At 51.0% G+C, this 27,846-nt stretch overlaps 1 protein-coding gene across 5 annotated transcripts in view; it reads left to right on the top strand.

The window, feature by feature from the left end:
- Window positions 1-27,846, top strand: part of KIRREL3 (kirre like nephrin family adhesion molecule 3) — a 313,997-nt gene that overhangs the window by 238,432 nt on the left and 47,719 nt on the right. For all 5 annotated transcript variants that reach the window (XM_062594420.1, XM_062594421.1, XM_062594422.1 and 2 more), the window contains 2 exons: window positions 5,240-5,389; window positions 7,145-7,294. In XM_062594420.1, coding sequence (XP_062450404.1) covers window positions 5,240-5,389; window positions 7,145-7,294 — 300 coding nt within the window. The remainder of the gene's footprint in view (window positions 1-5,239; window positions 5,390-7,144; window positions 7,295-27,846) is intronic.

The following is a 27,846-nucleotide window of genomic DNA, read 5'->3' on the forward strand; positions in this document are numbered from 1 at the left end:
CATAAAAGGAGCCATAGTGTCTCCATTTCTAATGAGTCATTGTTCCCTCTCTAAGTCCTTTGCTTCTTATTACAATACTCGCTTCTCTGGGGTAATGAAAATTTAACTATCTGCTGTTCCCTGTTGCCTCCTCTCTTCTTGCAGCAAGTTGTCTGTACGCAGGCTGGTTTTTACACAGGAGGCTGCGAGTTGAAATAATTCAGCCAAGAGCTCGTGCAAACAGATTACAGTCTTCAGAGAGCTTGGAAAGCCAGTCGCTGATTAGGGCTTTGGTGATGGAAGGAGACTCCAGGTTCTGCTCTGGCGTGGGCTCCCTTGGTGACCTTGCCAATGGTGTTGTGTAGGTGCGTCCCTCAATTTTTGCAGGTTGCAAAACGGGATTTTGGTCTTTCTCACCGTGCGTGGGTGTCGGGCCTTTTCCGGAAAGGAAGACGACGACCGTCGTGGCATAATTTCCCTTGGAAGTCACAAACACAGCAGAGTCTCAGGCTTTGTCTGAAAGAACAAGGCAACATTAAAGAGAAGCACTGAAAAACACAAGCCACAGGTGCCAAATCCATTAAGGAAATATAAAGAGTTCTAAAGTGGTTTTCTCTTTTTTCTTACACTCCTAGGACATGCTTATGACTTCTTAAGGGTCCTGCTTGTGATTTTTGAAAGCACAGTTAGCATTACTGCATGCTTGCTGTCCTCGGTAGATCCTTTATTCTCCCATTTTGTTCCTGGCACTCAGGATTTCAGTAGCTGCAGGAGGTGCCCCCTGCTTTTGTTTTAGAGAGACTTCCTTCAGGAAGGCAGGAGCACGCTGGGCCAGCAAGCGGGTCAGGCAGTAGTCTGGCAGTGTAAATAGCTCCTCGGGGAGCGAAGCAGAGCCAGCAACCAGGAGAAGATGAGCCTCGGAGATCAAGAGCCTCTCGCGCCTTCCCTGACACCAAAGCCCCATCTACAATAGCGGATCGACCTGCTGCTGACAATCTGCATTCAGCAGAAGGGCAGCTTGAGAGCGCAGATAGGGCTTTGCCGTCATGTTGGAACGTGGCCAGGAGGCATTGTTAGCATCTCATTTACATATCCATTTGCTTTGTTTAAAAAAAAAATCAGCGATGAATTCAGAGTCCTAATATTTGCTTCTGCTTGGTGCATCTCCTCGGTTAGATGAATAGCGGAAGATGCTCGCATGAATGCTCTTAGGGGCAGAGTTGGTGCCGAGCGACTCCCAGCGACACTTGCAGGAATCTAAGCATCAGTTGGGTTGTTTCTTTCTGTGCTAGTGTCCTGAGCCCTCATTCTTGAAAAGGGGGAAAGCAGGAGTGGGAATGGAGCAGGACCTCGTTTCCGAGAGCGCGGCGTGTGGGGTTTCGTACAAGCTGCTGCATCGCCGTGCTGTTTGCTGTAGCTGCCGTGGGGCAGCGCTTGCAAAAACTAGGAACCAAGTGCCCTCTGCATGGCAGGAAGGTGCTGTAGGAGGTGGGAGCAAGATTGTCAGTGGGTGACAGTTAGTCATGGACATGTTGCTTGGACAGTTGGCTAGGTGAATGCAGCAGTCCTCCATGAACTTCGCTGGAGATGGCCGGAGACTGGAAATAGGGATCTTCCAGGACTGCAGCAGACTGGAGTGGTTTCTGTGAGAGACTTCCTACACCTGGCCTCAGGTTTTCAGCTACTGTTGTCTCCTGGTGCAGTGTCCTCCTCTGTCCCCCAAAGTGGCACCTGCTCCACATCTTTGCCGGTCACTGCCATGAGCCCAGTGCCTGGCCCATGCCCTGTGAAGGAGGAGAACTGACTGTTCCCTTTCGCATGAGCTCTGAAGCTTGGTAATACCCAATAATGCTGCTATTGCTAAACTCTATTTATTGCTGCTTAACCAGATGGAAATGTCTCTGCTAACCTGAGATTTTCCCTTTCTTGTAATCCCTGCTGGTCTCAGACGAAGCTTGGAGATAGCTGCAAAGGAAAGCTGCTCCCAGCGAGCCCTTTGCAGCCAGCGCAGCCTGGGAAGGTGATGAGCCTGGAGCTCCATTTGTTGGCTCGGTCACAGGTGGTCTCATCTTAACTCCAGTCTGTACAAGGTTTTGGATTTGGGAAAGTGGGTTATAGTTAGAAGTGGATTTTTTTGGTAAACTCTGTTTGGGGGCAGGGGAAATGGGAAACCTCTGGAGAACAGAACTTCAGGTTGACGTGCGACCATGTGTGTGACCAGTGAAAGGTTTGTTTCGTTCTGTCCTTGGTGTCAAACAACCCTGTTCTGAAACAAAAGCATCATTTTGTAAGAATACGGTAAAAGTTCACATGAAGAATACCAAATTGAAGAGCTTCAGCCCATTTTCTTGTTGCTGAAACCGTTCAGCTTGCGTTTGTGAATCATCCTCTCCCAATCTTCCCATTCTCGGTTATTTTCTGTCAAGTTTCTTATCTCCCTTAAAACTTTTCTGCAAATTACTTGTTCCTTTTACATTAAGACATCAGACAGCTAAAAGCTGTAATATGGTCGGGCCTCTGATCTTCCAAACCCAGTTAAACCCAGTAATCGGGCTTTAAGCTGATTTGAAAGCCCGTTGAGCTCTGCCTTCGGTACTCTTTTATTTTTTTTCATCTGTGATTTACGGAGAGATGATCCTGCTGTGGAGCAGGGACGGGGCCAGGTAATGCTCTTAAGGTCCTTACCATTTTTCTTTTTTTCGTCTGCTGCGGCTGAAACTGAACCAGCGGTGTTTGTAGCAGAGATGAAACCTTGGACAGAAAACGGTTTCACGTAATAATTTTTCACATTCAACAAACAGAGGGACGGAAAAAGACAGGAGACATATGCTGTGTTCTCACTTTAATTTTCCATGGCCGTCAGCTGCTCTCTAAAACAAATCAAGAAACAAAAAAAAAAAAAAAAAAACCCAAAACGGCTTCATTTCCAAGAGCAATTACAAATGAAGTCTCTGCTTAATGGACATTTGCAGAGGGCATGGACACCACTTTGTGTTTCTGCTTTCTCATTACGACTCTTGCAGCTCCCAGCTGACAAGCTGATAATTCTTGCCGATAAAACAATCTTTTTTGGTTATTGCTGCATTCCAGCGCTGTCCCCGCTTGCCCGACTTGCCTTGAGAATTGTCAAGATTACGGAGTGAGCTGTGAAAACATAGTTAGCGGGTGGAATATAAAAAAAAAATAATAGGGCAAAATGCTCACTTTTTCCCCTTCCTGATTTTCTCTCTCCCTCGTCCCTGCTTTTCCCTCTGGTTTTGGTAGCGCCTGTCCTTTGTGAATCCAAATGAAATATCTAGTGGATTAGAAATTTGATTTCCTAGGAAACACTAATCTTAATTTGGAATAGCAACTGTTTCTCCTGGTATTGGAAGCCAATGTGATTTCTAATGTGTCTCCTAGCGAAAAGAGCTGGAGTCTCATCAGGTCGCTCAGTAAACCTGCCGTGCCGTGCCTGCAGCACGCGCTTGCACCGAGATCTCCCACTGTGGCTTTTTGGGGGGCACGTGTGATGAAAATAATGAGACTTCCCTGCAAGTACGTGGGTGCTGCAGGTGCCGGGAGCTCTGCAGTAGCTGGGATAGCTGTGCTGGAGGTGCCAATGAGGTCCCTGGGTGGTGCAGGGAGATTACAGCAGTGCCGGGAGTGCTTTTTAACCTGATGTACGTACACCAGCAAAAATCTCTCCCCCAAAGAAAGAACAGAAATCTCTATTCTTTCTCTAGCTGACCAGGAGCAATTTTAAGAGAAGCTCAAATAAGTTAAATCAAAACATAAGTGTTCACGCGGGGGCTTACGTTGGTTTAGCTGCATGGGTTCGGAAGTGATGTAGCTTTGTGGCTTTGCCCTGTAGGGGCAAACAACTCATTTGGAAACCAGTTTATTTGCAAGAGCTTGTGTCACACTTAACCTTGGTTTAGGATTAATCATCAATCGATGATTAAATTGAGTAAATGTAAATCAGGATTGAATTGATTTAGGGTGGTTCAAATGGAGACTGTCCTGGTTTAGCAAAATTGATCTGAAAGAGAAACTTTTTCTTTAACCCAGTACTTCTCTGTGCATTGAACTGATGTTCAGCGAAGGAGTGTGGGCTTTTAATTCTGTGCCTGTTACAGGGCAATAATTCGCACACAGCAAGGCTCCTGATCTTTAAAACCCCTAAGGCAGTACAGTAAGTTACTATCCGATCACCCTGCCTTTCTTCCAGCTTTGCTCCATGTCGAGAATAAAAGCAAGGCTGGCAGTGCTGGCAAAGCGATAGCAATAGGTAGCAAATAACCAACGTGAAAAACAGCACGCTCAGGATGTCCAGGTATCAGCAGAGCAGCCTGGAATGGCGTTACAGCCTTTGACCTTCCGGCATGAGGCAGGAGCAATACCTGTACGTGCTAGTTACAGCGCGACAGGCTGTCTGCCTAAGGCGTCCCGGACGTGTATTTGGGTTAGGAACGCTTTTTTAGCATTATTTCTTGCTTTTGCAATGTTTGCTTTGCACGCTCACCTCCGAGAGGATGGAGCGAGCCAACGCTGTGCTGGCCCGTGCCCTGGTCTGCGCTGAACGACGAGGACCTTCTGTATGGGAACCTGAGATTTGCACGTTGCCTGGTGGAAAAACGAAGCACCAATTTTGAGAGGAAAAAAAACAGAAGGATTTAACATTTTGAATGTATTTCAGTCGCAACAAAGCCAAGCAGTATTGATGCTCTTCAGAGCGAAAAATAAAAAAATAACACCGCTACTTAGCAAACCCTGATGGGCAATGAGAAGTTTCAGTCACTTCCAAGACGTGAGACATTTGAGCCACAGCAGGAGATGATCTGAGGGCTATTTTGAATTTCCACTGTGTCACTCAGGGGGGTGACGAGTGAGGAGAGGAGGAGATCATAGACCACTGTATTTAGCCCATCTCTGTCAACCAGGATGGTAGATGTCATGCTTAAGAGCTTGACTGGATTGCTTGTTTGCTTAAAGATGAAACTTTAGCAAAAAGGAATGAAGAACCAGGGCTATTACTTCCTTCTCTCCACAGATTCGTGTGAAGCTTCCAGCAAATACTGATAGGTTATGCTTTGAATCTGGGAGAGGAGCTAATAATAGCTCTTAGCATAAGTAAGAGCTACAGAATTCAGCCTCAGGTTTGTGATGAGGCTGACGCAGGAGCATCTTGGGCGGTTGCATCCCAAGACATTGCACTGCACAGAAGACATCCCCTGAGAGCTAACGACTTTGTCTCTCTCTGTCTTGTCACCATCTCCAGGTCAAGCCTCTTCCTTCACGCAGCAGCCGCAGGACCAGGTGGTGATAGCGGGGCAGCCCGTGACGCTGCTGTGTGCCATCCCCGAGTATAATGGCATCGTGCTGTGGATTAAAGATGGGCTGGCCCTCGGAGTTGGACGGGATCTTTCAAGTAAGCCCCACTGCTAGTTCTGCCTAAAAGAGGAAAACGGGAGGTCACCCAGCCAAACGCTGCAGGTGCAGCTGCCTGGGCAGATGAGATTTTTCCTCCTAGGTAACTCCTAAATTGTGATTATATATTAATCGCTATGTGGACATTGCATTTTTCACCTATTGGGAAAAAAAAAACTGCTTGCAGTAGGTCAGACTAGAATCTAGTTTGTCTTTAAGAATCTCAGATAAATACTTTGTTTTGAAAATAACAAATGTTTTCATGTTGCATTGACTGAGAGTCTTCCAGCTGACCCAAACAAAAGTGTTGGAACTTGCAGCAGACAGAAATTCAACGCTATCTCAAAACAAAGCAGTTTATTTCCCATGGGGATAACCCAACCCTTTAGAAAGCCTTACTTTGGTTTTGGTTGATTTTTTGAAACAAAAAACACTCAACAAAGCAAAACAAGGGAACATTTATTGGTTTCTAGGTGCCCTGCTTTTTAAAGCGCAATGCCTCCTTTTTTTCTCTCTTTTCCTTTTTTTTCTGCGTATAATTATTCTTTTCTCTGACTTGCCTGAGTGAGCAGTCTCCTCTTCAAATGTTTTTCAGAGCTCTGTGCCGTAACTTCTACACACATTAGAGAGCTGATCTTTCCCTACAAGACCTTGCAACATAAACGGGTAACAACAGCTCCACTGGAGTATGTAGCTCCTGTGAATGACTTCCACAATTAACAGAGCTGGGGCTGCTTTAGCAAGAGGAACTGCCAGCTCGCACGATACCGGCTCAGCCAGTCGTCTAATTAGCTAAATACAAACAAACCTATCATTTGTATTTCTTGCGGTTCAGGAGAGCAAATCCTGCTGTTGATAGCTTGCAAAACAACAAAAACACAAGCGTGTGCCAGGATGCCTGAGTTACATAGCGCATTAATCATCAGTGCAGGGAAGGATGGGGTGATGGCATCCTTCCCTCCACGGTGCTTCAGATGTCTTGCAGAACGAAGGGCAGCCTGATCAGGGCTGTTGGTACCTTAGCAGGCCCTTGCCCAGACTTAATACATAGGCTTAATAGTGGAATTATTCAGCACAGGAGCGTGCACAAAAGCAGACTCAAGTCAGGGCTTGAGGGCTTACAGCATCTCCTGCCCAACCCCTGGAATACTTTGAATTAAGGAAATCCCGTGGCAGGCCCCGGAGGAGCTGCGGTGCTGGGATTCCTAGTGGAAGTGCTTGTTTTGGAGTGTGGGGTGCATTCGCCTGTAGGGCAGTAACTGTCCAAAGTGGGAGAACAGTTCTCCACTGCATGGCAGCTCAGTGCCAGTCTGCTATTTGCACATCGAGTTGCCTTTCAAATTTAGCATCGCTTTGCAAGAAAAACCCTATTTCAAGTTTTACCCGTCCCACAGCCAAGCAGAGGCCTTTCTCCACCTGCAGCTCTGAAGGTTGCCTGCAAAAGGCCTCTAGTGCTACCTCTGAAAATAGAGGCGAGCACTGATTTATGCCAAGTCTATCCCATTTCTAGGGGTTGGGGCAATTGCTTTTTCATCGGTAGTTCCTTTTTAACTCTTAGAGCAAAAGCTGTAGTCTTTCTCTGAATCTGGAAGGTTCCTCCATCTTTTTGGGCCAGCAGTCAAGGCAGAGAAGAAGCTACCAAGCTCCTGGACATCAAGACAGAGGCCCTTTACTGCAGGAAGGCTTGGGACTGTGTATCCTTCACCTTAGCAGTCATCTGGCTGCCTGTCTTCTAACTCATGCTTTATGCCTGCAGGTTATCCACGCTATCTGGTTGTAGGAGACCATCTCTCTGGAGAGCATCACTTGAAAATCTTGAGAGCTGATCTCCAAGATGACGCCGTCTACGAATGTCAGGCCATTCAAGCGGCCATCCGATCCAGACCAGCCCGGCTGACTGTTCTCGGTAAGTCCCATCTCCCCGTTGGTTGGAGATGATTTGTTTTCTCATCTTCACGGTCGCAGTGAGTGGCTTTGTGAGAAAGCGTTTTGTTGCTCGATCGAAACACCTGGAGAAGAACCTGTCATGGGAGCACTGGGAGTGCGTCAGTAGTTAAGCTTTGCCATGAGCAGCGCAGGAGGATGTTGCACGGGATTGCAAGAAGGAGGCTTCCTCCAGCATCTTGTAAGGACCCTTGGGGCCCGGGAGTTGGAGGAGTGATGCTGGCAAAGGTAAAGGGCTTCGTTGGCAGGCTGGCAGAGTACGTGTGGGTATTTGTCAGGGGTGCTGGGAAAAGCAGGCTGCACCAGTGAAACCTCCCAGTATGGACGTGGCTCTGGAAAAACTGATTCAAATGGTACTTTTCTTGAAAAGTTTTGATAAAACCCAGAGTGTTTCCTGTCAGTATTTCTCCCAGACATATTCTGATCATTCAATCCAAAAACTGGATTTATTTACATTTTTTTAAGTTTGTTTAAACTGCAGTTTGGGTTTTTTTCTTGTTTTTCTTAGTCAATTTTCAGGAAAAAGGAATTTTCTTGAAAAAAGATCCAAGCCAAGAATTTTCGTGCTTTTAGTTGGGTAACGTCTCTTATCTGAACTAATTAGTTTCAAGCAGCTGAAAACGTTAATTACGGAGCCAGCTGTGGCTGAAGGTGGACCTCACTGGAGCCTGCGTGTCCCGGAGGAAACGGCTTCTAATTTATGCTTGGCAATTTCCACGGAATTGGCTTTTCTCTCTCCAAAACCCTACGCAGCGCCGTACCCACGGACTCGGATCGAGTGCCAGCTCTTGGTTCGCTGCCGCCGGAGACGGTAACGATTTTCTTTTGATCCATCCTTCCGCTTTGCGGTAGCTCAGAGCTCTGACGTGTGCCCGACCGTGAAAGAAGCCCGCAAACGAACGGGAGAGCGGAACGGGGCTGCCGGCGGGGCTTTGGCGCTAGCCGTAAACCTCTGCAAGCTCCGTCGCCTTCCCCTCCCTTGCCTGGGCCGCTGCCTCATGTTGGGAAGTCAGGATGTGTTGCTGAAGCAAGACAAAAGAAATAATGTTATTTAATTAGAGCTAAAGATTCCAAAACTAATTTAGTCCCAGGGTGCCCGGGCGTACGTCAGAGCTCAGAGCTGCCGCAAAGCGTTGATTGAGCAGAGAGATGTTTTTATGGATCAAAAGGAAATCGTTATTATCTTTGGGGTTATGGAATGTGTTGAATAGATGGTAGTTAATGTTTATGTGAATATACATGGTAGTTGCTAATTGGTACATTTACCTAAGATGTTCAGCAACTTATATTTGCAGCATGTTTTCCTTTCAAGAAAATTAAAGTTACAGTGCCTTCAATTTGAACACAATCGATAAGAAAGCGGAGCTTGGCAGCCCACGGGTGCCGCATTTTTCATTTCAGATGTATTTATGCAGATGTTCTGGGGAAATCTTCGGCTGGCTGGGGAGGCGTGAGCGGTAATTCGCGCCCCCAGGAAGGGGCTGGCAGGTCCTTAGCGGTCAGCGGATCGCCGTTTGAAACCTTTGCCGTAGGCCAGCGTGTCCTTCTGCGCCGGGAGGGAAGGTGGACGTTGCCGCGGGCGGTCCGTGTTTGCGCCGGCCTGGCGGAAGGGGAGCTGCAGCGGCCCCTGCGTTCGGAGCTCGCCCCGGCTCCTCGCGGTTGGTTACAGCGTTCGGTACGTCAAGCTGAAGCTACAGCGTGCTGCACGTTAGGGAAGCGAAGCGTGTATTTGTACGGGGAAACGGAGGGGCGTTCCAGGTAGTTACGGAAGCGCGATGGCACCGGCTGCACCGACACCACGTTCGTAATTCCCAGCTGCGTTCTCCGTGCAGTTGTCCCGGTCCTTTCTGCAGGTCCCCTTAGGTACGGGAGCTGTCCTGCCCGTTGATCCAAGCGCTGCGGCATCAAGCCACGGTTGTAGCAGTCGGGGAGGCGCCGCTTTACTGCCACGAGCGAGCTCTGCCCAGGCTTTCTGAGGTCGGAAGAAAGCTGCTTGGAGGTTTAAGGCAAGGAGGAGGTTGTTTGAGGGCTCCGAGTTTGGGGCAAGGATGCTGCTTTGGGTATTTGTTACCCGGTTTCTTGCTTCGGAGCTTGTTCAGAGGGACTTCATGGCTCGGAGGTGCCAAGGACTGAGCCAGTAACAGTGGCGTAAAATCAGGGCATTGGTGCATGGTGTCATTCAGGGGGACAAACCCTGCAGCAAAGCCAAGTGTGCTCTCTGGGGGTCCAGCATTGCCAATCAAGACATCTGCGCTGGCAAAGCGATAGGCCAGCCGCGTTGCTGGTGGCGATACCCAGCGCGGCGCCGTGCGAGGCCGTAATGAGACTCGTAAACCCCTCCCGCGGCAGTGATTTCGCTTTATTTACATGGGTTCTTGCTGCATTTATAGAAGGAGGCGATAACCACCGTGGCTGTTACTCAGGGATATTAGGCAATAAAAAGGTGCACGTGGTCACCGTAAAACTGTACCTCTGGGCAAATAATCGGCAGCGCTGTGTCCGCGAACGACGTACAGCTCTGCAAAAATTTGCAGGGCCTTGGGTCTAGCTGTCAGCTCTTCCGACTCCTCCTGCAGAAGGCCCCCCTGAATTCTCAGGTGTTTTCCACCGCGGTGGTTTCTCACCAGCCGTGCCTCCACCTTGCTATGTTTGCAGTCAAGCATATCCTGTAGCAGCGGTCTCTGGAGCACAGAGCCCGAATAGCCCTGGCCAGAGTTGTACAGTCTAACGGAGAGACGCCGCTTACCAGTGTATTTCTCCCCGTGCCCCACATGCTCCTTGGAGGAGTTAATGCAATGAAGAGAGCTGTTCCAGCCAGAGCTGATGCAAGGACTGCGGGTGTCCTGGTAAAAGAGCTTGCTGCCGTATAAAGCACTGAGATGGAGGGAAAATAACGATTAAGAGGGGGGGAATGGCTTTTAAACGGTGTTTGGTGGCATCTTTGGAGCTGCTCCTATTGCTCTGGCTTTGATTTGGGGAGGAAAGGCTAGCCAGATTTTTTCTTTTTTAACAGTGTTTTTCACTTCCAACCATCCTCGCTTCGTCTTTGAGGTTCAAACAAAGCCTAAATCATCCTGGTCCGCTCAGCTTCACCTGGGCTGGTGCTGAGACTGCTGGCGTCACCTAGGCAGGAGGGGAGCCATAAGGATGCCGCCCAGGCCGGCGTGCGAACCTTGCACGTGCCGGGGAGGTGGTCTGCTGCAGCCACGTCGGAGCCGTGAGGCTCTCGTGGCTTGGAGCCAAAGAGTGGTGCCGGGTTTGCCAGCAACTCGTAACAGCTTGTCAGGCGGTTGGGGATGTTGTAGGCAGCTCCCTGTTTTGAGGGCTTTCACTCTACTCACCTCTATCACATCCCAGCCTTGTCCTCTTAAAAATACCTTCACTCGCACGTTCTTCTGTGTGGGTTGGTGCTGCCTTGTCCATTCTTGCCAGCTCTTCCACTTCCTTGGTGTCAAGAAACCCCCTAATGCCACGAAATTCAGTTTCCAACTGCTGTCATTCATGTCTGACAACAGATTTACGGGGCTGATGTCTCCTACTTCCCTGCTCAGATGCAGAGCTACATCGTATTTTAATTAAATATTTAAGATTTTGTCACATTGTTTTCAAATCTACATGGTTAAATGTAGTGGAACAGATCATTCTATAGCCTTGGAAGTCCAAACACTCAAACAGATGAGCCTATTAGTGTCATCAGCGTCGGGAGAAGCGTTTTGTTTGTGGAGACACAGAGTCACGGGGACCCTGCTAACCCATCGCGCAGCTGAAGGCCCTCCCTTTTCCACGCACGTGGCCTAACCCCCCTGCTCACCCTCCGTCCCACCACTGCCCAAACAGCACAGGGTTTGGAAGGAGCTGCTGCTTGCTCCCCTGGGGACATCTGCCCCGGCGTGGGAGGCAGCAGCTGATAAACGCTTGGGAGATGGCATCTGGAGGCACCAGATGCAGCCCAGCCCTGCGGAGGCACCAAGGCACCCTTCGCAGGCTAGCCAGCATGACCACCGCTCCTTGGGGCAGGCCTTCTTGGTCTTGCCTTTGCACCAAAAAAATCCTTGCTGGGGCTACAAGTCCAGCCTGGGATCTTTGGGGGCACCAGAACTGGAAAGTGGGCATCCAAAGCAGCTGTTTTTAGAAGCAAAGCATGTCAGCGCAGTGGTTTGGTGGGCCGGCCCGAGCTAGGCAGACTCTCGGAAGCCACTGGAGGGCTCTTTGTTACCTGGTACATCTTTAAAGGAAGGGCTTCTTAATTTATGATCTATTTAACTAAGCTGGGGTATTAATTAAATAAAGTATGAGCCTGATTAGGACTTGGAGAAATTTAAAAATAAAATCAGACGGCAATCGAGCAAAATTGCAAAGCAAACACTTTGGCTGTAACCACTGGAGAGTTCCCTCCAGTCTTCCATCAAAGCTTGGAGCAGGGAGGGCAAATACAAGAGATTATATAGCCAACAGATGTGTGTTGTTAAAATATGCATCTTGCAGCCGTGTAGCTGAAGGAGCCAGAGGGCTAGCTCGTGGATCCTTCTGCACTCAGGGGACCGTGAACGAATTCCAGGCCCCGGCAGCCGAGCTGGAATTTGCAGACACGTTAATTAGTGTTGAGTTTCCAGATCTCAAACGCAACCAAGCGAGGAGAAACTTTGAACAGAGCATCAGCTTCCCCAGGAGGGAGGAAAGGGGAGGGGAGGAGGTGAGCCTCGGCTTGCAACGGCCTCGCGAAGCCGCAGCCCGCCCGCCCGCCCGCGCCGGCCGGGGGGTGCCAGGACCCGTGCCAGGCGGGCAGAGGAATCCAGGTCAAGCAAAGCAGAGCTCCAGGTGAACGGCCGGGCTGGGGAAGCCGGACGGGAGCGTGGCTGCCCTCCTTCGCTGGCGGCTGCACGGATACATCCCGAGCTGGAGAGCTTTGCTTGCCCTACTTTTTATCCTTAAACACTGGGAGAGGTGGAAAAAGGCTCCGGGATCAAAACTCAGAGCATAAATAGCCACTCACAGCAAAAGCTCATAAACAGCTGTTCGCGGCAAAGCCTCACCCCTTGCAAGCGCGTTTCATCGCACATGCCGGCTCTGTTATCCGCTTTCTGCCCATTTTGCAGACAGCTAAGCGGAGACGTGCAGAGAGAGAGAAAGCAGCTCATTCCTGACCACGCCGCAGCTTCATTACGGATCCAGGAATTACAGCCCAGGAGTCGGTACCCCCCCCAAGGCCCCTGCTCTAGTCAAAGTGCTCCGGAGAAAATCGCACGGTGGCAAGTGGTGGCACTGGCCCCCCTCTGATGGCGGCGATACCTGGCCACGTCTGGACGTGTCGCTAGGGCTACAGGGTGCTGCGCTGCGCTGGCTCGGCGCCGGGAGAGGTGGTGGGAACTGTGGACAACCAGGACAAGGCGACCAGGGCAGGCAGAAGCAGGCAGAGGTAGGAGCTACTTGCAGAGAGTTACAGTTAATAATTGATAGACAATTAACTGGTACATTCACTGTTCATCAGCTAATTCTCTGTCTCCTCCTCCTCCAAGGCCTTTTCTAATATTAACTCTGCCTTCGTGTGTGTCCCATTAGAAATAAAGCTTTCTTAAATCAACATGAATTATTTAATGCTACAGATTGAGTTAATTTGAAGCGAAAGCTCCTGTCTTTTAAGACGGCACAAGCCGAGACAGGGGAAGAGGAGGGTCACCTAGCCATCACATGCATTCATGTTAAATCACGGCCCTTTTTCATTTTCTTTTTATTTTATTTGACGATTTCCTTCTGGCCTAGTCTTTCCAGTCCTCCCCTGCCGAGCAAACTATTTGTATTACCGAAACGATCACTGGCAGCTTGAGACATCTGCATTTCCCAGCTTTGCTGCTCTTAGCAGAGTTTGATCAGAAAATAAAAGGGCTATGGCCTCGGAAAGCCTATTTTCCAATATTTGTTTGTAATCCCAAGCTGCAATGAGAAATTTTGAAGTAATGGAGGTTTCAAATCCAGAAACAGTTGAGCTTGGAACAGTGTAAACTATTTTTCCATACTTCTAAAACAACGCGTAGAGCCAGAGTATCAAATCGGAATAGAAGAGCGATGAAAAAGTGATCGCTTTGTGGCGGCGAGGCTCTTCTCCTTGAAAAAGTGTGCGTTTTCACAAAACTACATTTTTCTGCTGGGAATATTTCCACTGTCAGAATAGCAGCCGGGTCTTCGGAGAACGAAACGGAAACATCAAACAATGCGAACGCGAATCCCAGAGAACTTAAATATTTGATGCGGCGTCTGAGCAGCTGAAGTTCGTGGTGCTCTGAGCCGGGAGAGGCCGGACGGGTCTGTCCACGTCCGCGCGGCTCCGGGCACGGGCAGGCGTCTCTGCGGGCTCGACCCGATTCAGCTAAACGGACCCAGGGGCCTTGGACGTGCCCGGCGCTGTACGAATTGGGGATGAAGAGGCAGCCCCCCATCCCGTGCGAAAACGGACCGGGAAGAGGTACAAAACGCTAACGGCTCGTTGGCAGACGCAGAGACCCGTCTTTCCGAGCCGGGTTTCACCTGGGCGTTCGGAAGCGCTCTTCTTCCTCCACCATCGGAGGGGTTTGCACGCTGCCGAGGAGGAGGGGGAGGAGGAGGAGGAGGAGGAGGGAAGCCACGGCAGCATCCGCACGTGCTCCGCTCGCCTCGCTTGGGAGCGGACGAGCAGAATCGATTCGCTTCCGTCTCCGTTAAGCGCCTCGTGGCACCAGTCTGCAGCGCTGCGTAGGACGCGTCTGCCGGCCTCGGGCTCCACGAAGTTCATCGCTGTGAAAAAGCGTCTTGCAGATCAGGCGAGTGGAAAATACAGGGGAAAGAGGGGAGGGAAAAAAAAACGCAAAGAGAAGACGGGGCCCTTTCCCCAGCTTTCTTTTTTGTTCCGTATTAAAGATATACCTACCATGCTGCTGCTTTTATCGCATGGTTGTAGAGCTGCTAAGGCAGGGAGTAGCTCCGGGTGCCCAATTGCCATGGAAATGGAGAAGGCTCCTCCTTTCAGGACCCTGGAGGGACTTCCGCAACGGTCATCGGGAAACCTGGAGCTTCTGCAGAGATGGCCCGCTCTGCAGGCTGCTTCTGACAGCACCCTGACGGGGAGAAAACCCGTCGCGGGCTGATAAACAGGCACAGTTAATCTGCCACTGTCTGACTGGGACCTAAAAAAGAAAAAGACGCCTGAGATATTCAGATGCTTTTAAAATGATGGATGTATTCCTCCCTGCTTAGACAGGGCTGTATCTTAACAGCGGCTGCTGTCCAGTCGTGCAGAGGAAGGTTCTTCTGGACGAGGCCACTGGAAGCAACCAGCCCGGCACCGAGCAGCCACAATCCCTGGTTGCTTAAACTTGGGTGCGGCGTTACTGCCGTGTAATGAGCAGTTTTGCAAAATTTGTGTTTTCTTAAAGCCCTGGGCTCTGGAGTCGGGTGAGACCGTAAGAGTCATCTTGTTCTGTACGGAAATTAATGGCTAGCCCTTGGCACCGCGGAGGCGGGCTTCGACGCTGCCGAAAGACTCGCGTGCCCGGAGGCTTGTCCCGTTTCCTTTGAACCACGTTCCTCTGCCGTGCGGCTGCGTCGATCGCTCGCGCTGCTGCGCCTGCCTCCCGCAGGTTTTTTGTCCGTGCTGCGTGCATGCACGCACGCACCACGCATTCCTTCTTGGTGCAAAATAGGTTGCGGGGCTCCGCGTTGGGGCGTCTCTGTGATCGGTGGCTGCTCAGCTGGGGATCTGTCACTGCTGGGAACTTGGTGGGTTGTTAGTGACCTGACAAAAGTATTGACTCCCTCTCCCCTTGTCAGCCGGCAGAGAAGAATGAGGCCCTCGAAGCGTGACATCGCCTGAGCGACAGCCCCCGCTTTCCTATCGATCCCACCTAATGAAAAATGAGCCTGAGGCTCGGCAGGGGCAGGGACAGCCGTGAAAGCAGCAGAAAACGCTCACGGAGTGGGCGCAGCAGAGCGTTCCTTCGGCTGCTGCTCCTGGAGGGCCACCTGCCAGCCCCGCCGGCTCTTCGCTTGCGGTCGGCCTGGAGGGACGCTCTTGGTAATTAGGGGTCTGCTTTGGTACTTCAAAGCAAACATCTTTGCTGCTGCTGTCAGTACTGCACGTCCCTGGGGGGCCTCCTGGGCGGAGGTGCTGTGCTTTTGCGTGCTCGGTGTGCATCTCAGCCCTCCTCGTACCATCAGGTATGACCAAGAGTTTTGCCAGCACTGTCCATCGTGGGCTGCCTGTGGTCTTGTGTTTCCCCCCTGTAAGTGTTGTTTGACAGAGGCTGGGCACCAGCGCAGCCTGTTTCTGAGCTGCCCTCATGGAGTTCTGCCTTCGTAGCACAGCTCCCAGCTACGACCGTCGTCTTCCCCCGATAACTGCGGAGAAAGCGTTGTCGAACTGTGCGACGGATCTTAGGTCTTCTTGCGCGTCCACCGCAGTGCTATCTGTTCCTGGCATTTCTGAGCAGCGGTCGCTTTTGAAGCATCTGTGTGCACGTCTAACAGATGTCAGCTCTCCGTCCAGGGCTGGGCAGGGATTGCTTTGGGGCTACAGCATTCCTAGCTTGGTCTTTTAGCTGAACGTGGGCTTCAAAAATCAGATGGCCGTGTCTTCATGATGGACCTTTGAGCGTCCTTTGTAATTGATGGGCATCCCGAAGGACATTCATCTTACGCTAAAGCAGAGTTTAGACAAATGGCCCTCTGGAAGGGCTTGTTTCTCTTCTTTTGACATTAAAGGGTGCCCAAGGCGCTCAGATTAGTTGCCTGTGCAGATATCTGAAGTTTCGGGGGGATAACAGCAACCACCTGCTGATTCCAGGAGCCTCCCTTTGGCCAGTGCTTCCTTACTGAGGCACACGAATACGAGTGGCTCTGTGCTGGGGTCAGTCCCTGCCAAGGCTGGCGTTAGAAGTCACGGTGAGACAAGTACTGCCCCGATTCGTTGTTAGCTGACTCATTTTTTGCAAGGATGGGCGATGCTGGTGGCTCTGCTTGGGTGTTGAGCTACAGCAGTGCATTTCTTTACCACTCGGGCGATCTGCAGGGACCCTGCAAGGAAAGGTGTTTTCGTCGTGGCATGCTGCAGTAAATGCACGCTCCCTCATGGGATCGCTGGCGGAGTCGGATCACCCTTCGCGGTGGCCCGGGCCACCCGAGCCGCCCCGCACGTCCTCGGGTCAGAGCACTCTGCTCGCTGAGCGACGTTCATCTAGGCTCCCTTTACGCGGCTGCTAATTTGTCGCTAAAGCGCAAGCCGGGCGCGTAGCTCAGAGGAGAACCTATCTCAGGCTCCGTTGCAGAACCAGCCTGGGGTTCTGGGTGTCCTCGGCCGGCCGAGCCCCTCGGGCCGCCTGCTTCCCTGGCCTGGCTAGCTTTTGGCTTTGAGCTGCCAGCCGGGAGCTGCCGTGCCGATGCTCCTGGACGTGCGAGGGCAAAGGGAGGCGACGAGCACGGCGGCGGCGCTCGGGCTGCAGCCCGGGACCCTTCTCCTGGCCTCCTCGGTGCTCCTGGGGATTGGACTCAGGCTTTCCGCGCCGGGGGCGGGCGAGAAGAGGCGCCGTCGGCCTCCTTTAACACGCTCAACTCCGACCTCCGCAGCGTGAGACAAGGGATTCATGGCAAATTATGGATTTAACACCTATGATGAATCTCCATTACAGCATGAAATGAGAAAGGAAAATGTAGCTAAATGGAAGATCTCCCCTGGGCAGCAGGAGGCTGCAACTTAAGAGAGACTGGGTGGAAAGGAGGAAAAAAAAAAAAAAAAAAGAAATACAGGAACCAGGTAAAAGCTCGTTTCCTTTAGCCTGCGAGCAGCAGCCTGCCACGGTCCTGCAATCCACGGATAAAGGCCAGGACTCAGACTCAGGACACATCGGAGGTTCCTGACTCTATCCCTTCCCCCGTCACGACCAGGGGAGATGAAGTATTGATGGTTACCGGTCCCTTGAGTGCTCGGGGCTGCCCGTCCCCAGCACCTGGGACCAGGACCTGTGACAAAAATACAGGTTTGGCGCTGGTGGGGAGACCAAGAAATGGGCGCCCTGCACGCTATCCGCTTAGCTTGCCCTCCCGGCTCTATGGGTGCAGAGGGAGCCTGGCGATTTATGGCCTGGGTGAAACACAGAAGAGTCTTGGGTTCTCTTCTGTGCTGCCAAAGCCTCCGTACGTGACCTTGCGGGAGTCCTTCAGGCTCAAATCCCTCCCTCCCCTAAAAAAGAAAAAAGGGGGGGGGGAAGGACCGGGGTGAAACCGGCAGGATAAATCCCCGACGGCTCGCGGTGGGTTCAAATAACATGGGCAGCATCCGCGTACCCAAGGAAGCTGTTTCATATTCAGGTTGTTGCTAGGGAAGTCTGCATAGATTTCTCGTGGTGGGTGAAAAGTGACTTTCAAATCAGAGGCAGCGTGAAAAATTGCAAGGGGAAAATAAAGTCTTTTATGATACCACATTTAATTGCTAACCAAGTAAAATCACACCTCTCACATTTGGTTCACCAGCTAAAACCCGGATACCAGCTGCCCCATATGTATTTGATTCCAACTGCTGGGTTTAAAAGATGCAGAAGGTATTTAATGGTAATGGTAATGATTTACATTTATATAGTGCCTTGTATCCACTGGGATCACAAAGTGCTTTATATATCTATGGATAAAAATATACTGGATAACAAGCGCTACATCCATCACCAAATCAGAGCCACTTCTCCAGCAAGGCAGCAAGCTGTTCAGGAGAGAGTTGCTACATTTCCAAGGCTGCTCTCCCTCCTCACTACTGTGGCACTTGGGGTGCTATACGGTAATTTTGCAATAAAATCAGGTGATAAAAGCACTTTAAAAACAACAATGTCATAAAAAGGAGAACCCTCACTGTCATAAAGCTGCACACAACAGAACAGGAGGGGGAACTGAAAGGGAGAAGGTTATAAATAGGGATTGTCACCGTCGTAAAAATCGGCTCTGGAGGAGAAACATCGTGGAGCTCCTATGGCTGGAAGGTGAAGAGCTGACGGCATCTCCAACGGGGCAGGTACCTCGGGCATCCGTGGGTAGGGAATAACCAGCCCAGAGGAGCTTTGAGGTGGCAAGACAGGGAGAAGTCACATCACCCGGGGCTTGGACGCCGTCTTTGCCCCATCCTCCGGTCGGTCCGGCGACGGATCAGGCTCCGGTTTTGCAAACATCCCCCCGGCACGAGTCAGAGCGCTCAGGAGGCAAAGGCTGATGTCTTGCCGGCTCCAACATCCACCAGCTGCAGGAGCCTCTCCGTCGGGACCCTTACACGGCGGCGGCGGCAGCGGCTCGTTCAGCTGGCGCCTGGGAGGCAGGAGAAGGGAAGGAAGGGAGAGAGGAACTGAGCCCTCGCAAAAGGCTTTAGAGCTCTTAGAGATATTCATTCAAAATTCATGGGCACCAAATTGCAGCCTGCATGGATTTGTTTCCTTTTGGAAATTACAGGAAACTACAAGCACCAGCAACTGTTACTCAAATAGCTACTTTAGATGATGAGGATGGCAGGAGGCTGTGTTTACCCACGCAGCCCCTGTACCATCAGACGCGAGGCAGGGCGGGAAGGTGAAGCCGGGCAGAGGGAAGCCGGAGGAGCTCTTAGGCGTAAGCAGGCACGGGGCTGGAGCCAGCATCAGCACAGGGGGAGTCTCAACCCTCTGGGGTCTTTAACATGACAGACCAAAATCCTCAGATGCAAAACCCTTCTTCTCTTCTACCTACCCCCTACCTCCTTTTCCTGGCCACGAGGTCACGGGGGGCTTCACAGGTCTATTGAGCTCTTCCCTGGACTCATCCTGGCGACCAAATTGTGGTCGCACCTGGATGAGGGAAAAAGACTTACGTGCACACGTTGGAAGCGAGAGAGACCTGGAGAGCAGAGCAGGAGGTCCTCAAGGGCCTACCTTTGAAGCGCAGCCAACTAAGGAAGCCAGCTGAGCTTTGACACCTCGCGCGGGTAAGGAAACCTCAGCCAAACCCAGGCTGCCACTGGACGCAGACGCCAGTCTCACGAACCCCCACCGCTCACGGGGTGACCTTGAGGATTTGCTGGCCGGACCCAGGTGCCAAGGAGCCGCTTTGCACACGCGGGCTTCCGTTTCCGTTCTCTGCAAGCGTTACCTCTTACTCGGCAGTATTTTGCAAAACTTCACAAGCTTTAAGTCCCGAGACCTTTGCTAAGAGGTTGTTGATAAATCTGGAGCAGATCGCAGAAAAGCTTTAGTACCTTGTTCCCTTTCTTTACACTGGAAAAGCCACTTATCTGCTGCAGAGAATACAGGTCCTTCCTCCTTATCCGTGCCGAAATCTTATCTAAACTGGTTCAGGTGGCAAGGCTGAGAGAGGGAAATAATTAAGCAAGAGACAGGTGAAATGCTGACATTATTATTACTTAAATGGCCCAAACCTTCTACCTCATTTTTTTCTTTCCTTTTTTTTTTTTTTTTTTTTTTTTTTTTTTTTACTGCTAGTGACACATAACAAGGGAGAAATCCATTTTTTTTATTTTTTTTCCAGATTATCTTACCTATCCACGCACACAAACCTGCCTCCGCCACCGCCTGCCCACCAAAACATAAATCTCGTTTAACTGGTTCCGTTGGCAAGACAGAGAAATAATTAAGGCGAAGGTGGCTGAAATGTTGATGTTATTACTGTAATGCAGCAGCCTGTTTAGTTTCTTTGCCGATGAAATGCAACCAGGGGAAAATCAGTTTTAAAGATTACCTCCCAGAGATGCAAATTGAGGAGTGCAAACCATGTAGTCAGGAAGAAACGGGCTCAAACTAGGAAACATTTCAAAGCCTGTGACAGTCTCTTGGGGGCTTTTAAGACCACAATTTACCTTTTGACTGCGTTCTATTTTCTCTGAAATCCTTTATTTCCCTCTTATTTATTGACTGGAGAGACAGCACAAAAACGAGAAAGTGATTCTCCAGCCGCTGGTCTTAAAAATCCGTAGAAGAAAATTATTCTCAAGAGGGTGGGATATTTTTTGTTGGGCTCTGGATTTTTTTTTTTTTTTTTGGGGGGGGGGGTGTTGGTTTGGTTTGGTTTGGTGTTCAGCGCTCTCGCCGAACTCCCTTTGGCTTTTGCTAACGGCCGGGAGACGGCGAGAAGGAGCAGGGGTGGCGGTGGCGGTGGCGGTGGGCGAAGCGGTGGGGAGGGCGGGGGTCCTCCGCCCTACGCGGGGCCGCCTCTCCTCGCTCCGCGCCGACAGCACCCTCTCCTGCCTCAGCCTGCTCCGCCGCGTCTCCTCGGCTCGCCGCTCCCCGGGGGACCCAGCGCGCTCCTGACGACCGCGCTGACGGGCTCTTAGGAGGACGCTGGGAATATTTAACTAAAAACAATTTCTAGGAGAAATCCGTTCTAATTACTAATTAGATCTGGCTGTAATGATCTCGCTTGGCTGTCCCGTGCCTGACACAGAATAGCTCCGGTTCCTCCTAACGTTTAGCAGAGAAAGTCCTCTATGATACACCAGGTGACAGCGTTGCGGTTGCAGCCTCTGTGGCAAATTCTGCCTTATTAAAGAAGGGCTGATATTTAGCAGATGAGCAGTGTGATCAAATTAGGCTAAAATTAACCGGAGTAAATCAAGAATAGCAGGTTTGGTTGGTTGGTTTTTTTCCCTCATCTGCTTCCCTTCCTTTTCTGCCGCGACGTTGCCTCTGGGTTCGTTCTCCATGCGCTGCGTCGATCGCGTTATTTCACTGGACCAAAGGACACAGAAAGTGGTGGCAAACCACTTCTCAGCTGGGACTTGCCTCTGCCTAGCCAGCCAGATGAGCACGGGCCTGCTTCTCTCATCCGCCTGCTAGCAAGTCACTTTGCATCGCAGAGCCGCAAAGCCGCGGGGACCCATCGTAGGCCTTTCGCCCGGCCGCTCAATCTCCAGCGTTTGCAGACCCCCAACTTCAATAAACTTGTTGAAGGCTCTGCCTGCAGTTCTGCGTTGTGCACAAAGCTGGCTCCTCGCACGCTTTTAGTGCCTAGGACTTCTCTTAACAACATCAAGAGAGGTGGATTGCACCTGGTGGGGCTTGGACCAGCCATCTCATGTGCTTAAAGTGCTCCTTAAGTCAGAAGTTAAGACTCCCTGCTCAGAGTTAGGAGGAATTGCACGATGAGGAACCTGGAGATCATATAATTGCAAGGAGCTGGGTACTCACTGCAAAATAATCATTAGATGATTTGAGGCCTGCTTTTTTTTTTTCACCAGGGACTGAATTATTGGTGACCAGAATGTGATTTGTGTGAGTGTCAGTGCTATAAATATCCAGCAAATAGTTGATGCAGATAAACTTCTGGCTATGGCAGCATGTGGTGGGTCACATGGACTGTGGCTTTGCTTCTGCTCCCGCGTGGGAGGCTGAATCATTCTACATAATAGTGTAGCAGAAGATGGTTAAGGTAATGAATAATACAGTCTCTGGCCCAAGCCTTTAGATAAATTATCCTTCCAGTTAAAACTCGTGAATTTGACAGGCTTTGCAAATTGCTTCTTATTATGGATTCACCAGCTTCTCCACCTTACTCGATTGCCTCATCCATAATCCGTCAGATCAAAGAGTTGCACTGAACGCGTGTCCGTTATTGTACCTTTAGCAGTCCTGGATTTTCCCCTAATCCTGAAGCCCCATGCCAGTTCTTTGGGTTTAATGCCACCTAGCTGGTGCCCGGAGCCTGAACCTCCATCCTGGAAACTCCGCTTTTAACTGTAATTCCCATTCTGCCATGCAGAGGACACGCCGGCTCACGTGCCGGCTCCGCTGCCGTGGTTCCTGAGGGAAGTCAGCCCCTCAGCAGAGAAAAGGCCGTATTTTATTCCCAGGCAGCGGCACGCGGTGACGTAGGGGCGGTGGAGTGACCGTAGCTAAAGTGACAGCTGGGCAGGTCTGTCCATCCGCACGGTGCTGGCTGCAGGAGGTCTACCCTAATGAGCAGCTCTACAGCAGCCAACTGTGTGCGTGTGTGACCCTGCTTATATGTTTCTGCTTAGGTGCTATGGGACAGTTGTCCTCTGGGTGCACCAAAACAGACGTGAGTACCGTGACTGGTGGTCCTTCTGCGACTAGCTGGCCACCACGTGCCGTCAGTGCTTGAGGGAGGTGGAAGCGGAACGTGCTCTGGACAGGTTTTGAGAAGATGCACTGGTTGAAATGAAAGGTTTTGCAGCAAGCAGGTCAAAGCATTCTCCTTTTCCTCCTTTGTTTTAGTGGAAGGAGCTCAAATGATGTTTTTGGTATGGTTTTAGTTATTACTTTGTCATCTTTTTTCCTTCCACTTTTTTACAGTAGAAGGGAAGAAAGGAGAGATGTCTTACTGGAATAGTGGGTGGAAATGAGGCGAAAAGCCATCATCTTTTTCAGTTCTTTTTTATTATTGGAAAACTGAAAAATTCCATATTGTCTACACAAAACGAAATGGTGACGTTTGTTGTCCTTTCTAGGGAAGCGGAAAGTTCACTGATGAGCTCTTTTGCCTGCTTTTTTGAATGACTGTAGAGTTCACAGTGAACCAGGATTATTGCCCACCGTTCACGGGACAACAGGACAGCAGGGCTAGAAGGGCTGGTGGGAAGACGCAAAATCCACCGTGCAGCTCTGCAGACACAGGTTGTGGCAACCCTGGCTTCAGAGGATGCTGTGATTAAAAAGCAAATAAGACCCGGGTTCGAAAGCGTGCCTGCCATGAAGCCACGCTACGGGTTTGCAGGAGGCCACGCTGATCATCAGGCTGCGGTCGCCTTGGAGGCGAGCCCCAGCCTGGAGGCTGAACCTCAGGGTTACCGCAGCAGATGAGGGAGCTGGGCCTTCCTTTGCCCCCTAGTCGCATGTGTGAATAAGAACAGGCACTAAAGGAAATGTCCCCTCTGGGTACTAAAGCAAACATCGCCTCGGCGATCAGGCGGTGTCGGCCCCTCCGTAGAAAGGGAGCTTGCGGAAACTAGTGGTTTTGCTGGTGGCACCTTGTTCCTGCTTTGCGATGGTCACGTTAGAAGATTTTCTTCCTAGGAAACCTAACGTGGGGAATCAAAGAAGGAAAACGAGTGTTCACAATTCACATTACACCTGAATATTGGCAAGACGTGTGAGTTACCCACCCGCATCACATGGGCTAGACTGAGATGTCTTTATTGAGTGGTACCTTATTCCTTGAGCAGCCTCATTGCAATGAAGGGGAAAAATAGCAATGCTTTTTGCTTCAGGGACAATTTTTTCATGCCAATTGTTTTCAGAAACCGGCAAGGATTTTATTATTTCCAAAAAAAATGTAACTCCTGTTTGAATTCAAGGGGCTGTTGGCAAGAGGAAGCCCTCTCAAGTCAGGTTTCTGAACCACTTCTTATCATTACAGGCACTGCGCTCAATAGTAAGAGAAAGCAGACCTCCTCCCAACCTGTCAGAACCGAATCTCCAAGTGAAGTTTTCCCCAAATCCCCCTCCCGTGTTTCACAGCCTGCCTTGGCGTTAGTGAGATAGAGCAAAGAGTTAATTGGATTGGCAGAAATAAGCTTTGGACAGGAGCTGCAGCATCCTTTTCTCCGTAGCACTGAGTGGAGTTCCAGCACAGAACCCAGCAGGGAGCGCGTTTGGGCTGACTTGGAGTTGGATCCAGACCGATAAAAGTGACCGGTTGCTTTATTCCTTGTTTTGGTACTTCAATCCATTTTTGTTTCAGTGAGAGCGAAGCCTGTGAATGCCTTTGTGAATTTGGAAGAAACGGTCCTATTGGGGGTAGTTTTAGTGCTGAGCCTGCTCAGCCCGTGGCCTGAAGGAGCAGTAGGAGCTTGCATATATTTATATTCGCGCAGAAGTCACTGCGTTTCCTATTCCTGTCTGCGCCCGGCACGCCGAGGGAGGGAGCCCATCGTCTCCTCGAGCTTGTCGCTGCGGTGCAAGCTGTCACGGGGCTTGTTCCAGCCCTGGAGGTCTGCTGTTTGGTGACCCAGCATCAGGGCTAAGATGGCAGCTGTCGCTTGCTAATATCTCTTCAGCACATAGCAGTAGCACCCATTGCCACGCTGTCAGCGCGGTCCAAATATGTATCTGTAGGTTACTTGAACGATGAGTCCTTCCTTTCCCGGCTCTGACAGGTCAGCTCTGCTTGCAGGAGCTGCCGAAACTTGTAGCAGAGCCCTGCCTGACTGCCCGTGACTCCTTAAAGAGCTGCGCTCTCCAAAAACCAAAGGGCAGCGTCCAAAATTTCCTGTGCAGATTTGGCATTTCCTGGCTGAAAATGAGGTGACCGCGTCGGGGCGTCATGCCGACAGCCCCATCAGCCCTGCATCCGTGATCGCGTCGAGGGCAGGGACGTGCCCCTGTTGGGCAGAGAGCCTAGAACTGGGCAGACCAAAATGAAAAGCAAAATGAAAAGCTCCTCCGTGTTTTATCTTCACAGAGAATCCCCCGGCGGACTCTGAGGCAAGTACGTCTGTTTGCAGATGTGTATAACCCTTTTTATTTGAGGCTCGGGTTTGTTTGTGGAGCTGCTGCTCGTGGGCGCCGGGATGAATGCCGTTACAGGGAGGCTTGGAAACGGCTGCGCTGCACGAGAGGCACTCCAGCAGCAGAAGTCAGGTCCCCAAAGCCTTGAGCTTGCTGGAAGAAGTGAGGGACTTTCTAGTGAAGATAAAAATGCTTTGCCGCTGTTGTTGGTGAAGCATCCCAGGGTCACGTTCTGAAGCTTTGCTACACTGAAGACTAGAAACATGTTGTCTTTCCTTTGATGAAAGCACCGACTCTCTCGTGTTCAAATGGATTTAGGATCTGAGCTGTGAGAGAAGCGAGAAATGATGTGACGAGCACGGCGCAGTTGCTGTGTGTTTAGTAACACAGAGCGAGTCAGCTGGCAGATGGTCGCTGCCCATCCCTTCCACCCCGCAGACGCTGAGCAAGGTGTTTCCTCTCTGAAAAGCAGCTGAAGACCCCGGTAAGCTCTCCTGCCGCTGCCAATAGAGCTTGTTTCTGGGAAGGGGCTGATTTGCCAGGCAGGCAGCTCTGCCCCTGCACTCGCCAAGCCCTCCCTGGAGTGGGAGGCAGAACTCAAGGCAGAGGGGCAGCTCTTCGGCCCAAACTGCAATGCCCAGCACGTGCCAGATGCCCCCGTCCTGGGACCAGCGTGGGGCTCGTGCCCACGGGCATGCCTGCAGTAAGAGATAAGCCATCGTCCCCTTTGCAGCCCTTTCCAGCTCTCCTTCCTCCTTGCCCCTCCGCTGGTGTCAACATGAGTTTAATGAGAAAGCAGCAGATGTGCCTTTGAATTCAATTGACTCAAGACTTTAACCTACTGCAAAAGGTAATTTGCATCCAACTGTAACGAGACAAATGCTGCTGAGCTCACACCCAGCTGCAGTAGGTGTGGGAAACTGCCCAGCAATGAAACATTCCCGGAGTCCAGCCAGTTTCCCTGGGCACAGAAGGAGTTCCAGCACTGAACGACTGAGGATTTTTTTGGGAAACAAGGCTACCTGCACAGCTCTGCAGCCCCAGTAATGGTCTGCATCCCTCTGACAGCACAAGCCTTCTGGCTATCCTAATCTCCGTCCCCTCTTCCAAGCTGGAGAACAAAACACAGCAAGTATGTAGCTAGGAGCGAGCTTTCAGCATCCTCTCCCAGTTCCTAAGAGGTGTAAACAGCCCATGTTTCCACGAGGCACTTTGGAGTGAGTCCCGTGATGTCTCTCTATTTGCAGACTCTCCACCTATATCACAGGCCTGATTGTAGCAGCTCACTTCCAAAAGCATCCTTGGGCTTCCCCATGAGCTCGTCTCTAGCAGGTCTTGCTGTGGACACATTCCTGCCGTTGAGTGATGGTTTGCTTGAAAGGTGATCAGGCAGAGGCGTGGGAGCAGCTCTACCCTGACCTGGGCCGTGCAAAAAGCCTCTCCGAGCAGCTCCTGTGTGCCGACACGGCAGCAGTCATAGCTGCAAGAGTTTCTGCCTGGATGAAATTGGTTTTTGTATTTTGAGGGTTGTCACAATTGAGAAGAACAGTCAACAGTAATTCATCTGCCAGATTTAGCTTCACTTTCCCCTCTAGGATAGCAGCAAGCCAACTGCGATTTCCTCGACCTCATCTCTCTGAGTGGGTAGACAACAAACAAACTCTTCTGCGGCTGCCTGGAGTGGGTTGAAGTGAGCTCCACTCACAAGTGGAGCTGATTTGTTTGTCACCGGATGGGAAAGCCAGTGCTGCCTCCTCTCCCTTGCATCGGTGCCCAGGTCCTCCAGGGTTTGTCCCCTAAGCTCCTCCACGTGCAGACACGGCTTCTGCTTCTGCTGGCTCTCACCTGCCCCCGGCATTGCTGTTGCACTCGGATGGACCTCGAGGTCTGCCGGGTCTGTGACCGCCGTCCTTCTTTTGGAGTCTGAAGGTCGCATGACATCGTGTGTCCCGTGCCTGCCTGCGTTGCAAACAACTCAACTCAAATCTCCTCTCCTCTCCTTGGTGCTTGTGGTGGGAGGTGTGAAGCTTGCTGCTGGGCAAGGGCAAGCCAGCCCGGCGTCTCCCCTCTGGCCGAGGATGGGGCTCGGCTCCCGCCGTCACTCCCCTCCGCAGCCCTCCCCATCCGCTCCCGATCTGCCTCTCTGCTTTTGAACCTCATGCATTTTTCAGTTCATTATTAGACTCGCTAAACTGCATCGTCCGCCCGCGCCGCAGCTGTCATTAATAACGCCGGGGCTGGCAGTCACCTGCCACTGTGCTCCGAATGAAGTCGCGGGGTCCGTGGCTTTCCGGCACAGCCCTCCTTGGGCCGGGCGTACAGCGCCGAGCGGCTTTTCTCAGCATCCGGGGACTCCACCTGGAGTCGTTCTGTTGCGTGAGTCAAAGACGACGAACAGTTTGGGCTGGGAAAGAACAGCTGAGGGATTTGCTTTCCTGCAGACGTTCACACGTTTCATAGGAGCTTTTTTGAAATGTAAGGTTAGGCATGGGAAAGAGCGAAACGGTTGTTTTGACATGTTCCAAACATCCCTTTTTGTTCTAAATCAGCACTTTTTGTTTAACAGAATTGGCCTAAATTTCTAAGAAGCTTTGAAATAACCAAAAGGGAAAGCAAGACATTCCCTGTCAATGAAACCTTTCAAGCCGACTGAAAACGTTTTCACCTTTCAGTCCCCCTGCAAAACAATCTTTCCCACGTTTCCCTTCGCATTCGGCACAGCCTGAACTTTGTTCTTGACTTCTCCTTTCAGCCACTGAACAACAACCGTGGCTCCTCTCGGCCAAACCGACCTCGCTCTCTTTGTGTCTTTCCCTTTTCCTTTCTTTTTTTTTCTTTTTTTTCCATCTAGACAAATTTTCCATTTGGCTTAGGGGCGTTTTCGGCTGTAGCGGGAGGAGAGCCAAGCACTCGGGGACGGAGGGGCCCAGCGACCAGAGCATCCTGCAAGCGTCGCTTCCAGCTCCGATACCGGCCGGGGCTCTGGCACTTGCATTTATTTTTCCATAAGCATACATGGATTTTGCCAGCTTTTATTAATGCCTTTGGGAGCCCTTTGTGG

The sequence above is a fragment of the Rhea pennata genome, chromosome 24 (assembly GCF_028389875.1).
Source record: "Rhea pennata isolate bPtePen1 chromosome 24, bPtePen1.pri, whole genome shotgun sequence".
Taxonomy (NCBI): domain Eukaryota; kingdom Metazoa; phylum Chordata; class Aves; order Rheiformes; family Rheidae; genus Rhea; species Rhea pennata.